This window comes from Pocillopora damicornis, chromosome 1 (genome assembly GCF_964200805.1).
Source record: "Pocillopora damicornis chromosome 1, jaPocDami1.2, whole genome shotgun sequence".
Classification (NCBI taxonomy): domain Eukaryota; kingdom Metazoa; phylum Cnidaria; class Anthozoa; order Scleractinia; family Pocilloporidae; genus Pocillopora; species Pocillopora damicornis.
In genome coordinates this window covers 24,487,143-24,501,528 of record NC_142670.1, presented here as the reverse complement: position 1 = coordinate 24,501,528, position 14,386 = coordinate 24,487,143, and the positions used below count along the sequence as shown (strand labels likewise).

Below are 14,386 nucleotides of genomic sequence, written 5' to 3'. Positions count from 1 at the left end.
GGCAAGGATTCCTGAAATCTGTCGTTGATGTTAGATGCTAAGTATGTGATGTACTTGGATAACAGGTCAGACAGCTGCTTCTCTGTTCCCTGGTTCATCTCTAGTGGTCAAAGCTCTGACAACTTCTGTATTACTGATGGCTTAATTAGCTGAATCGTCATACCTTGAAGCATTTGTTTGGTTGCTTGTGTCCTTTTGCTTGGCAGAGATGAGTTGAAGTCTTCCATTAACAGGGTCCAAATCAGCTTTAACTTTCTTGAGTGGAGTCATCTCCTTCTTAATTTTCTTCAACCTGTCAATTGTGAAGTTAACAGATGATTGCACAGTTGAGAAATTGGTCTTGTTGTACTGAAAAGTTTTACCCAATTTTGAGAGCTCTGAGAGAACTCCTTTCAAAATGTAAACTGTCCCCAAGAATTTGGTTGTTCTTATTTCATGAAGAAGACCTTTAGCTGTAGGATCACTTGCTGATAACTCTGAGAGCGTAATGAGAATAGCTGCATAATCGGCATACACTGCTTGTGTTGCAGCATCAAAGGAAAGCTATCTCGTTGAGCAAGCTTTCTTCAACTTCTCATGAGCTTCCTTGCTAACCTTGTCTGACACACTCAATTTCTTCATTTCAATTTGAATTTGCAGGTAAAGTGTTGTTCTTTTGGGAGAGTTCTCAAAGTATTTCCACAGTTGCTTCATCCAATTTTGAACTGCGGTGATATACTTTATATCCTTTGCTGTATCTGTACATGAAAGAGCAAGGCGGTGAGCTAAGCAATGAACATTGACGAGGGACTTGTTAACTCTTTCCTTTAAAAGTGCAGCAACACCTGATTTATGGCCCATCATCACACCTGCTCCATCAGTGACCATTGATGCCAGTTTATTCAGCTCAAGTTTGAGAGACAAAAGCTTTATAGATAGTGAATGAAAGTGATCCTCGCAGTAATGTGCACTATTTAGGTAGTAGTGAAAATAAGACCTGAAAAAAATTCAGGCCTGTATGGGATTTGAACCCATGACCTCTGCGATACCGGTGCAGCGCTCTACCAACTGAGCTAACAAGCCAACTGGGAGCTGGTCATGATGTTGGTTCTAAATAAACCCGTGAAGTGATGAATAAACGGTTAAGAATATATGAAAGTCATATATTTGAACTGCGGATAAAGACGTGAATGAAAGTGATCCTCGCAGTAATGTGCACTACTTAGGCAGTAGTGAAAATAAGGCCTGAAAAAAAAATTCAGGCCTGTACGGGATTTGAACCCATGACCAGCCCTTATTTTCACTACTGCCTAAGTAGTGCACATTACTGCGAGGATCACTTTCATTCACGTCTTTATCCGCAGTTCAAATATATGACTTTCACATATTCTTAACCCTGTATAGATAGTGTTTGTATCACCAGAGCTGGAGGCCTTGAGGAGGTCTTCAACAAAAAGGAAATTTGTTTTCACTTCCCCATCATGAACATACTATATGAAAGTTACTAACAATTCCAAAACCTGAAATATCAGTTACTTCATCCATTTTCCTGGAATTCTCTGGCCGTAAGAGAAAGTATCCAAGAGAAGTCTCGAGGTGGATTTTGTACGTTTGATAAACACAACTGAGATTAGAAGGTCTTCGCAGGTTCGCGAGTGAAGGTTAAGAGAACTGACAACGCTTCGGTTTTACGAAATTATTGGGAGTGTATTTCCGGACACGTTTACATACTTCTGTAGTCAAAGCTTAGATTACACGATTGCATAATGTGAGTCCCAGTCCCCGACGCCATTAAAATGCAAGAGCATCCAGCTTGAGTTGCTTGTGTTGCTTGTTTTATGATTGTATCTTGGATTACTTCACCAATTGTTAGAAAAATATCACGAAGTGTTTCCTCACCTTGCATGAAAAATATTTCATATGCTCTACTCCAGATGTTTCAAGAAGTTTAAGAAGGGACAACAGTTTGGAGTTGGCCACTTCATGTTTTGCCAGCCAGTATGCAGACATAAAAGCAGAGAACATAGTCTTGTCTCCCTTAGCAGCTTTATCTGACAGTTCCCTAACAAACTGAGAATTTTTCTGCAGTAGTTCTGCTTCAATGGCTGCCTAATGACGATCAGAGTCAGCATGTGATTGTAATGCAGATTTCTTATATCTCGTTCCAGGTTTCCCAGTAAAGATATTTGCCTGGTTTTGTTTATTTCTTGTTTTGTGCTTGGAGCGGAGAATGCGGTACATTCCCTTGCCTTCAGCATATAAAAGCCAAAAAAATCCAGTCTTGTAGCAGTATGTGAGCTCCTTATCAGAGAGCCATTTGTGCTGGAATTTATCTTTCTTTCCATGCAATAAACTTGCATCTAAATTGCTAACACTTTGACAGTTTTGCTCAAGGCAGTGAAAATATGAATGACGTGCACAAGAAATGTCATCAACAAAGTCAAAAGTATCAGAGATTAACTTTCTCATCTCACATGGTTCTATAACAGGCTTGGATAAAGCTGGGTTTGGTACAGAACAACCACTGCTTAAAAGAGGTCGAGAAATGCTTGAGGAAGAGCTTTCCATGCTTGGGGAAGGCCCAGTGTTTAAAGAAGGATCGTTACCACTTGGCGAGGGCCTGGCAGCACAAGAAGAACTGCAATAATAATAATAACTAGTTATAGTTCTCACTAGAGCTGCCCTTGCCCTACAGTACCATTTTCTTTTGTTTTTGTTTCTTTTAGTTGGGCTTGCTGTTTACAGTTGTGAAATTTTTCTGTTATGTTGTTACGGAATTGTGGCTCAATACTTTGGTTTTAGTAATTTTGGATCTCAAAATACTACAAGTGTACAAAATGTAGTTTTGCGAAGTGCTTGGGATGTTTTTTTTTTGCTGTGTGGTTTAACTTAGGATTTGTTTGTTCTTCACGATCAAGAAGAAGCAGAATGTAGGGACTTGGGTGAGTTTTAACATTGGAATGTTATAGGTGGCATTGTAGAACAATTTATAGACAGCATTGAAGAACAATTTATTATTATATTTAAACCTGACATTTTGCACATAATAGACTAGTTATTAGACAAAATTATACTTTAAGAGGGCAAATTTAAATAGAATATGTTTGAAAGGCATTGAAAAACTGGTCTGTTGAATAGAACGTTCTATTATTATAAACTGTGAAAACGATTAGTGGATGAATTATAACTGGAACCAACAATATATTTTTATAATAATTGATCTTTTTTGATTGATTGGAGCTTTTTGTCAATATAACTATTGCGATGTGGTATCAAAATGGAAAAAAATTAATGGAACTACATGTATGTACAATATACATGCTTATAAAAAGTGGAAAAAAGAGAAAAGTATGAAATTTGAACGAAACTATATATACAATATATTTTTCAAAATCTATTTTGAGTGACGATTGTGTTTTTAACTCTGATATTGAGTAGAGTTGTAGTAAAAAATTTCAAACTGGAACAACATTGATATAAAAAATAGTTAAAAATAAAGTATTTTTGTTTGAACTTTTGGAAGTATCCTTAAATGTCAAGATGGTACAGTGTCCAAATATGATGGTCACTAACGTGAAACAATGTTTGGTTTTATTACTCATTTTTTGATTTTTCTTGCGTTGGTGGCTGCAGTTGGTGATTTACTATCTCGGTAATAAATTTACCGTTTTTTGACAATGTGAAGTCAACATTTTCCAGCAACAGAAGTTTTTCTGTTAGTTCATCTATGTTGTTTCGGTATTGGAAAACGTCCTCGTTTAGGTGAACGCTGAGTGTGGCTTGGTTTGCCACAACGTTGAATTGCTTCTCTTCCTTTTCCAGTTGAAAGGTTGTGCTCATGTCAACGTAACAGTTTTTAACGAGCATTGCTCTGTTGCAGGCTGTGCAACGAACCATAACTTTAGATTCTTTGTTTACTGTGATTTTGCTCTTACATCCTTTGGTGTTGCACATTGCATTAGTGTCAATGATGACATTTTGTATTTTTGGGCAGCAGATTTGAGGCTTGATAGCAATTGCATCTGTATTTACGTTTGTAATATTTTGCTTCTCGGCTGGCTTTATGATGGTTTCTGCAGTGGTACTGATTTTCAACCCATAGTCCTACTTTACAGTGCAGTTGGAGATCTCAAAGAAATCCCCTTCCTTGATTAGAGAAATGTGGTCTGACCAAATCGAAATATCTATAGTTCCTGTTGAGTCTACTAATTTACCATCTCTTACTGGTCGTTTAGAGTTTTGTGGTGTTGAAGCTTCACTTCCCATCGAATTAAGCCTGAGACTGTGACCATATCCCCTCGCCTCTTAGTTTTTAAAACATCTACTACAGATGTAATGGGTGGTGCTGCTGGTGGTACATATTTAAATGGAATGGCCATCGTGGAGACATCCTTAACAATGCTGTTCCGTAAAACTGTAAATACTTGAAGGCTCGCCACATTCTTCAACATTTGTTGAACTTAGCTTAACCTATGCCTGAAAAATAAAATGCTGCAGGGCTTGTTCCAGGAAACGAAAACAACTATTATGACAATGATGAAAAAACTGAAAAACTTTGTTTATAGTGCATGACGTTGTAAGGTCTTGACGGCTTATCGTAACATTGAAATATGTCAGCTTTCAAAGTGATGAAAAATTTGTCCTGGCACTTAAGGAATTAAAAAAACTATTTCAATATCAAGGCAAAGTAAAATTTAAAACATACCTTCAGCTTTCTTCGATCCGCTTTACGAGAAGCCAAAGATACTAGTAAGTTCTTTCTGCACCGCGTGGGGACACTTGGCCGCCATTTTGGAACATATGGCCACGTTTCACCGTGAACGCCTGGACTCAAGTAAAATGGCGTTCATCGGTCGTGTCCAGAACCGTAAGCAAGTTTCCCGGTTTTGTTTGGATCACAGTCGTGCAAGGAACTGAAGAGAAATTCGGAAATAACTCAAGCAAACTTGCAGAACAAAACAAAGAAAAGAAAAGCGACTTAAACACAAAATAGGCGGCTATAAATCCCAGAGTAAGCGGTGATCAATCGTCGGGTGCCGCCTTCTTTGAGAACCCTGGTTCAGGACGGTAGATAAACTTGCAAATTATTGCCCTCGGCTTGTCGGCGATACTTAGGCTTAAGCGGTGCGCATTTTCTATCTTCGGCTTCATTTTAAGTTGCTCAGTTAAAATATCTCAGATTTTCTGATGGCAAGCCTCCCCAGGAGACTCCGAGATGTTGTGGAACCTCAGATTGTATTCACGCGAATAGCATTCGATGGACAGGAGTCACTCGTGCATCGCTCCAATTTGTTGGGCTTGATTTGCATGGTACTTTCAATTCCTTCAATTTTGCAGTTGGCATCATGGAGTTCGCCCTTGACTTCTTCGTAGTTCTGGTTGATTTTTGTTCAAGGACGACTCGTTAAGTTAGACTTTTAAGGTGGCTACAAACCCCAATAATTTGCATTATGAAGCTTCTGCAAGATGCTGTTCAACATAACTTGCCTAACAACCAAAAACATCTCCCTCACAGCACAAGGTGATCGGTGAGTCAGGTATTTCATCTCTTCGAGTCCCAAGTACACTAGTAGGGACAACAACAAAGTAAACTTTCGGTTCGGAATTTCTTTTTTTCCAAGCCAATACAAAGAATAGAGTGCATTGAATAAAACGTTATGAGCAGTATTTTCCTTCTCAGTGATTTCGCTATAAAACGTTGAAACTCTTTGCAGGTGTTCTGCAGATATGGCATCACGATGTTGCTGACTGTTACTATGTTCTATAAGTGTCGGTTTCCGGAAACGAACGAATAAAAATGAAAATAACAAATTAAAAGTACTAAAACTGAATGTAGTCAATAAAAAGTGGAATGTGTACAATAAAAGATATGAATATGTTCAATAAAAGGCGAAATCCCTGTCAATTTGAGGACGGCCCATTTGCGGTTACTCTTCATTAAAGTTCAAGTTTCTGAGGGCGTGAGACTTTTTTGCCCTTTTGGCGTAGTCCCTGGCGATGACAGCAGGTTGTTCCAAAATATTCCAAATAGTGGATCTTCTGCGAGAAATAGAGTTTTTCATTTAATGTTTCAAAACATTGTGCGCTAATACGATGTTGATGACGGAGGTCATACTTATGCTCCTTCCTTTGCAGTATATTTTCCAAGCATGATGGAGTTATGCGGTTGTGGATATTATAAGTATAAAGAGTCCTAGTTAGCTGCTTTTCTTACATCCTCAGAGGGCATATCGCGCGGGAGGTTATATTTAACTCTGGCGGCCCTACAATGTATTGATTCCAGAGAATTAAATTCGTTTTTGTTTGTACAAGACCCCCAAATTGGTAGTGCATATGTAACTAAGGGTAAAATGACTTTAAAATATAGATCTAAAAGCGAATTCCTGGTTAAAAAGCGGCTGCGTCTGATCAGATTGAGCTTGTTAATGAACCCTCTCTTGAGCTCTGATATGTGTTTTGACCACGTAAGCTTGTTGTCAATGGCTACTGTCGCTGGTTAATTTTTTAAACTGCCTAAGGGACCGATAAGATGATTTCGTTTAAGGATCATTCCCTCGCACTTCTTGGGGTGTGGTACGAGGGAGTTATGTTTGCACCAGAGGGTGAGTTTCTAGAGCTTTGTTCAGCGTTGTTGTGACCTGTTCTACAGATTCACCAACACAGTACATGGTAGTATCACCGGCATACATGGACGTCGTTGCAGTGATAACTGCTTTCGATAGATCGCTTGTGTACAAGGCGAAGAGTATGGGCCCGAGTACCCCAAGTACGGAGCCCTGTGGTATACCGTGTGCAACTTTGGTATTCTCAGAGGGTACGCCATTAATTACAGTATACTGTTCCCGTTCAGATAGATAATCTCTCAGCCATGTCAGCAAGTTTCCCGTGATTGTGAAGTTGAACTCCAGGTTGTGAAGAAGGATTGAGTGTGAAACGCAATCAAACGCCTCCTGGAAGTCAATGAATACGGCGCCCATAACTAATTTGTTATCGATTGCTTGTCGCCAAGTTTCAGTCAGGTGGATGAGTAATAGCTCTGTCGATCTTCCTTTTCGGTAGGCCCCATTGGTTGTCAGTGACGAGCGCTTCGTTTTTCGAGAAAACATGTTTAGTAATCATGTCCGCTACACATGCCTTTAAAATCTTGCTGGGTACGCTTAGCAAGGAGAGGGGGCAATAATTACTCATTTCCGTAGGATCATCTTTTTTGAATACAGGTGTTTATCTAGCCACTTTCCATATACTGTAGACTCTACATTCGCGTATGCTTTGCATGAAAAGGCTTGTCAGCAGCCCAACAACAGCAGTATTTGCGAGTTTCAATAATTTGGGCGATAAACCATCCGGTCCGGTGGCTTTATTATTCTTCATTAATGTTATTTTCCTGTAAATATCAAGGCTAGATGGATATACATGGTACAGGTATGGAGCAATGGAGCATGGACTAGTCAGGAGTTGTGGTGCTTGGAGTTGTCCAGAATTTAATTTCTCAGCTATTGTAGAGAAGAAACAGTTCATAAGGCTCGCTTTCTCCGTGTCTTTTACCGCTAAGCTGTTGTCGTCACGCTTTAATGGACCTATCTTCTCCGTTACTTTGTGGTTGTTAGCTCTGGATAATACATTCCAATACGCCGAGGTGGTCTTCGCCCTCTTCAGTTGATCTCTGAAGTATGCAGCCTTCGCTTTCCTAAGGTAAGATATTATTTCGTTTCTCAACCTCTTATAGTTGGCCCATGTATTTGGATCCTTGGTTTCAACAGCTCTCTTTAATAACTTAAATCAGCGATTCATTTTCAACTTGATAGTGTTATTGTTTTGCACTTTAATTTCTTTCAGTGGAGCGTGTGAATCGCAAACGCCCCTGAACAATTGATTCCACGCCCAGAGGATGTCATCCATGTCGTCAAACACTGATGCAATGTAGAAGAGTGTTTTTTCCACGTCTGCTTTAAAATTCTCTGTGTTAAATTGTTTGTAGTTCCTGACTGTAATGACTGGGGGCGGCAGTCTTTTTTGTTTTAACCTGGGAGTTGCATGTACTAGGCTGTGATGCCCAACGGCAATACTCCAGTTCTCCTAACCAATTCCGGCTTATTTGTGGCGATCACGTCAATCAAGGTCTCTGTCGAAGGTGTGATGCGCGTTGCTTCCTTTATCACATTTTGCATATTAAACGCATAAAATATAAGCAGTGAATTTCTTGTTTTGGTTTGTAAGTTAGAGAACGAAGAACATTCAAGTCTCCAAGTAGAACAATATTATCTGTTTTCATCCAAGCTTTTTTCATGATGTTTTCAACCAAGCTTTGTCCATCAGCCATTCATGTTTGAACTTATCTTTTAACATTTTGTGTGCAGTTTGCTCTAGCACAGATAGCTTACAGCATGACTTGCTACTGCATAATGACTGATGATGCATAATGCCTTCTTCTTCTTCTTTGAACAACTAGCTCAAAAGATCAATGCTTTCACCGGCAGAAACCTTTTTGGAATAGTTGATTGGCTTTTCGGGAAGTCTAGCAGGCAAAACTTATACTGTTTTCTCTAAGATACTAGCACCCGCTGCTACAGGCGCTCTGGTCTTATTTTGGATGAAAAAAATAAGTGTATGTCAAATGGAAGTTCGAATTACGGATCAGATTTATCTGCATCGGTAACTTTGCAAGTCTTACAGTTTCAGTTCCTGCGCTTTACACATGCCGTGTGGGCTATTTTTCGAAGATTGTACGAGCCAGACCTTTAACATTTAACCGCTGATAAACAACACGTACCTCGATTGTATTTGCTGCTGAGATCATGTTGTGTGTATATACTTAAACAATTATCCACCTTAGGCTCAGTTAATTTGACATTATTTTGCCCTTCAATGTTTCGGTCGATTTGCTGGAGAACTAATATCTATTTTCTCAGACATTTTATTAAAGGTGGTTACTACCTTCAGTTGTAGTTGTCTCCTTTTGTTTTCGTTTGTCTTGACCAAAAAAAATTTAAGGTTAATTGCTTTTGTTTCCCTTAACCTCGCTGGTCAGACATTTTCATAATTTCGTGCTGCTAGTCATGCACGAAAACTCTCTTCCCAGTTTCCTGCTTGCACAATTATCTATTCTTATCTTGAAATCCAATATGGTGGACAAAACGTCATATCGTTCGTACTTTCCTGCCACCGCAGCAAGATTTGTCAAAAAGACAGTCCCCATCAGAACGTTTTTAAACTAACCTTGAGTCAGAAGTCCTTTTATGTTTACAGAAAAGATAGGCAGTGCAAATTTATATTTTTATTGAGCCCAAGTTTAGACCTGATAAACATCATCTCTGTATGGCTCTTGAAGCAATGAAGGTAGCTGGCGAAACCTTGCAGAGATGCCGGCGTACTTCGCCAGCTGCCGGCTCTTATCTACAACCCTGGAGATTGGTGTCTATGTTGGTGACAGATAGTTTAACAGATACTTCTCTCTTGGAATAAATAACGTTTTGGTGGATTAAGCAGTTTTGGCATTTAACTGAAGTACCAGAGACATCAGCAATGTGCTTTTTGCAAACTTGGGAAGACAGAAAGTTAGAAAGTTTAGATGGTATGGGTTGTAGCTATTCTTTCTAATTGAAGGTGATGTCACTGTTTGGGGCAACAGACGCATTTGACTGTTGATTGAAAATCCAATCACTCTCATCTTGTTTGATGGTGAAGTTCTTAAGAAACACTGTGGTCTATGTTTTGAAAATGTTGGATCTGTTGACGTGCTGGAGCATTAAATGCTAGCACTCTTTGTACCTTTGTGGGTGATGTTTGCAAATGAAAGTCAAACCAGTTAACACCTTTTCCACATGATCTTTTTAGAGGACTTAAGTTGTAGATAAAGCCTTGTTTGCTGCCCAGGATAGAGTTTAAAGGAAAACATCAGATGCAGGAAAGTATTGCAATCATCACCTCATAGCCCCTTTCGCAAATCTGACAGTGTACGTGTACATGTATCCATAATAGTGGTCATTTACTGGGATTATTGAGTAAGACATAGATGAAAACGACAACAACAAAAAAAACAATGCTAATAGGCAAGGGGAGATGGAATCAGATTTGAGCATTTGAGTATTTCGCTGTTGACATAATTGAGATATACAAAAATGAAGAAAAAAATTTTAAGTACTTACCTTTAGATTGACCCTGTTGTGACATCACTCCTAAAAGAGGAATGTGAGAAAATGATTACATTGTAAATATAATGCACATTTATGTGTAGGGCTGATTGGTACATGCACTTATCACTCTATTGTATACATGTAGTTTAGTTAGCACCTTAAGGGGAAGACTGCATACAATGTATGCAAAACTGAATAAACTTAGCTATTGCTGGTGGTGGGTAATACTTTCAGTTTCAGGGAAAGTTGTGTTAGATTATGAGAAGTTTGTCTTTTTCGGCGAAGTCCCTTGTGTGAGTGAAAATAAATCAGCAAAGAGAAAACATTAAGGTGTGTGCCTCAATTGCAGAGTTCGACACGGTGTTTAATAATTTTTCTTCAACTCGTTTATTTTTAGTAGCACTACAGATTTTGCAGAAAAAGAGGGACTGCTCGTAGTCCAAAGTTGTGTTAGTATGGCGAACATTTCAAAGGAGTCATCTCCGTATTTTAGGGTTGTTTTGTTTTTGCTGTTGGTTGAGTGGGGTACGCAGTTACTGTACATTTGTGTCTGCAATAGTTGGAATTGACAGTAACTCTTTTCTGTTTGGATAGGTAAGGGATGTAATCCAGTGTTTCTTTCTGGTGTTCTTTCCCTATGTTTACGAGATATAATTCAAAAAGGGTTAATTTAGTAAAGCTATTCTTATGGCATCATGATCTGAATAGCATACACTTGTTACTGAGCTATGGGTATTAGCCTTAATTGCCCGCCTGACATAAACATGGTCTAGTCAGTAAACTATCTGAAGTGAACGTAGGTTTCTTTAAAATCTGCACATAACTGAAAGATTGCATTAAGTTAGTATGCGGTTGCATATCAATGGCATTAAAGAAGTTTACGTTCAGATCTCCCAGGATTATATCAATTTAACACTTTGTCTATTTGCTCTTTGACTAAAGTAAGAATTTTGTTTCTTTTATCTAACATGTTGCATTTCATCTCTTCATCTAATTCTTCCGATAATGGTTCTGCTACAACTGTTCTTGTGAAAAATTGGCCAAAATGAAATCTGCATGGAATATTATGGTATTTTCTACATGTTTTTGAGTGATTATGCTTTTGATAAGTTGCAACCAAATGGTACAATTCAGGGTCTGCTTCTGTATGCAACAGATTCGCCAGGACATGACTTTATATGAAATCTACATAGTCCTGTTTTAATGTGCTAACTTTGGACAATCACTTGTCTGTATTAATACAGAGGGTCCCCTATACCCCTTTGGAAAATTGAATCTCATTAAAATATTGGGCCTTTTCAGGCGTCACGCATAATTACCAAAACCATTTCATGTTCACGCAAAAATCGTGTCGATCATGTTTCACGTAAAAATAAGAAAAAGTTTACAGACTGATGCTTTTCTTTTAATTTTTTTTTTTTAGTTTTTTTTTATCAAAGCATTTCTTACGTTTATATACAAAATAGAAATTAACAAAGATAAAAAAAGAGAGAAAGACACACACTTATATAGTACAAACAGTAGAATACTGTACACACACACAAAGCTATTACGGTAATACAGTTACCTAGTATGCAAATTACAATGACATCAACTTAAAACTAATGATAGAAATTAATCATGACATCACTTACTCCTAAAACGCTTATTAACTTTTCCCACTTTCTAAAATGATTGTTTAATTTGTCTCTTTTTCCTGGCAATATGGAGTTCGATATTGTAAATACGCCTTGTCTTGGCTATAAAACCTTGAAGAGAAGGTATAATATTCTGGTATTTCCGAGAGTAAATATAAAACTTACCCAGAAGCAAAATATGATTAAACAGGAGAAAATCTTCTGCAATATCGAACTTACCAAAAAAGACATCTTCCTCTTTTTTCACAGAGATTTTATAATCGCGCAACCAGGACAAGATATGTTTCCAAAAACTACATGATACTCTACAGGAAAAGAGTAAATGCTCTATGGATTCAATCTCTGTTTGGCAGAAAGTACAGGACGGCAAATCAGCCATGCCAAAACGAAACAGTTTTTCGTTTGTAAAAACAATACGGTTTAAAATTTTAAACTGAAATTCTCTAAGTTTAGATTCTAATGTTGTGCGAAAAGATTGTTCGAATACTTTGCAGCTAACTTTACTTTAGCAGTAGGCGTTGTTTGTTTTTTTCTCCAGGAAAAGCCGGTAGATTTGCTTTGAGGAAGCATCAAGAATTGGAACTAAATTGGTACTTATTAGAATAGCAGGTGAATCCGGGTTCGACACCTGGCTACCTGCATTACTAGTCACCGGGCTTGTGATTTCTAAAATTTACTAGCCTGGAACACAACTTGGCAGCCCAGATCAATTTCCCTCGAAGTCTACCTCAACCCCAAACATGCAAACCTTCCTCTAAACTTATTGGCAAGGTCTTTTAAAATTATGAAGAATGGCGTTTATTCTATCATTGTGATGAGCTGAACAGTGAACAGCCAGAATGTAGGGTCGTGCAATTTGGTCTTTCGTCTTCTTCACTGTTCCGTTGTTACTTCCCATCATAACACTAGCACCGTCCGTTCCAAACTCAACCACTTTCGTCTTCCACACTCTGCCAAAACTCCCTGTCATCATGGTGATCAATGCTTGACTGATGCCATCAGCATTTGCTTTGCCAATGTTCTTCAATCCAACAAAATTGGTAAAGATCGCCCCATGTACTGCCAATCTAACAACAAATTTTGGCTCCCTGTGAGAACTGTCTGTGGATCCGTCAGATACCATGGACCAAAACTGTGCTTTCTCAATCAGTGAAAGTGTGATATTGTATTGTTTCGTAGCAATTGCCTTCATAAAATCTTGACAACTCTTGTCATTTCGGTACGCAGTTCCTACTTTCAAGCCTTTAGCTACATCTAAAGAACACAGCCACTGAAAATCACTAAACGGGCGACCGTGTTTTGCAACAGCATGAGCTGATGTAAACAATATTTTCATTTGCTCGATGGTTTTCTGATTTAGCTTCATTAGCATCTTATGTGTTACAGTAGCTTCAGGCTTCTTTGTCGCATCAAATCGCATCTGATTTTGTGTATGACTGTCAAACCTGCTTCAAGTTTAAAGTTCGTGCTTCCAACACAAAAAGAACTTGAGCGATCATACCTTCTGCAGACAAAGCAAAACATTTTGCCCTCTTTGTTTACGACATGGTGTTCAAGCCATGGGAAGCTTTCTTTCCACGATGGATTAAAAGTTCTCTTGCTCTGAGTGCTCTCCTAAATGTTATTGCTTTCCTGTTTACTGGTACTTTCAGTTTCGGCCGTTTTCCCTTTTTACATGGTGGCGTCTCGAAATTTGTCAAAAATCGCTCCATCTTTACAATCGCTTCAAGTGCGAGGCGATCGTGCGATCGCTTCAAGTGCGAGGCGATGTGCAAGGCATCGCAACATTGTTAGGGAGAAGACTGGGGAAGGCATTGACCATTAAGAGCAGAGTCTGGGATCTTGAGATGTTTACGATCGACACGCAAGACAAAAAAAAAAATTACGTCAGAAGATGATAGGTTTATGCCTTCTTTATTGGTATCATCATTACAATTTAAACTTTATTGTTTTTTTAATCAACTGTGAACTCTAGTAAACTAATTATATATAATTTCTTTCAATTTTTCTACTAGCCAGCGGGCTGTTAAACGTGGTTTTTTACTAGCCCGACCCAATTTTTACTAGCTTCGGGCTACCGGGCTAGCGGAGATGTCGAACCCTGTGAATGCGGGAGTGAATCAATCATCGGTGCAGTAGTTGCCCTTTTAATTGGCAAGCACTAATTGGCAGGCATAGAGTTAATAAGACCCATAATGAAGAAACCTTGCTCAGGATTGAGATTTTCTTCAGTTGAGATGAAATACACAGATTTCTTATTAATGCAGAGAAGCTTGTTATTCCAAATAATTTCATTTGCAATTTTGTGTAGCAAGCTGGGCGTTTTTGCGAGGATATTTAAGCCACCCTTCTCAACTTCCAATATCATCACATTTCATTTTACTTTATCTTTCCCATTCCAGATAAAATAGTAAAAAAGTGAGTCTGCCTCTTTGATAAGGTCTTTAGAAATTGGCAACACCAAAGCTCTATACATTAGCTTGGGGATGGCAAAGGTTTTTATAGTTTGTATTCTACCTAAGAGAGGATGACCACGCCATTTCCACAAATTGATCGTCTTGTTAAGTGATTTCGAAGTTTTCCTAAAATTCAATTTATCTCTTTGTTTAGCGTCATAGCCAAAGTAAAGGCCTAGAA

General features: G+C 38.5%; 1 protein-coding gene and 1 pseudogene across 2 annotated transcripts in view; both read right to left on the bottom strand.

Annotated features, from left to right (window-relative positions):
* Window positions 1–11,980, bottom strand: part of LOC149052893 (uncharacterized) — a 23,400-nt pseudogene extending 11,420 nt beyond the window's left edge. The window contains exons 1-2 of the transcript XR_016179660.1: window positions 11,969–11,980; window positions 9,380–9,563 (exon numbers count right to left, since the gene is read on the bottom strand). The product of XR_016179660.1 is annotated as an uncharacterized LOC149052893 (transcript). The remainder of the gene's footprint in view (window positions 1–9,379; window positions 9,564–11,968) is intronic.
* On the bottom strand, window positions 11,495–14,386 carry LOC149052892 (E3 SUMO-protein ligase KIAA1586-like). The gene has a single exon (XM_089207635.1). The coding sequence runs from the start codon at window positions 13,167–13,169 to the stop codon at window positions 12,510–12,512; it is 660 nt and encodes a 219-aa protein (XP_089063761.1). The 5' UTR covers window positions 13,170–14,386; the 3' UTR covers window positions 11,495–12,509.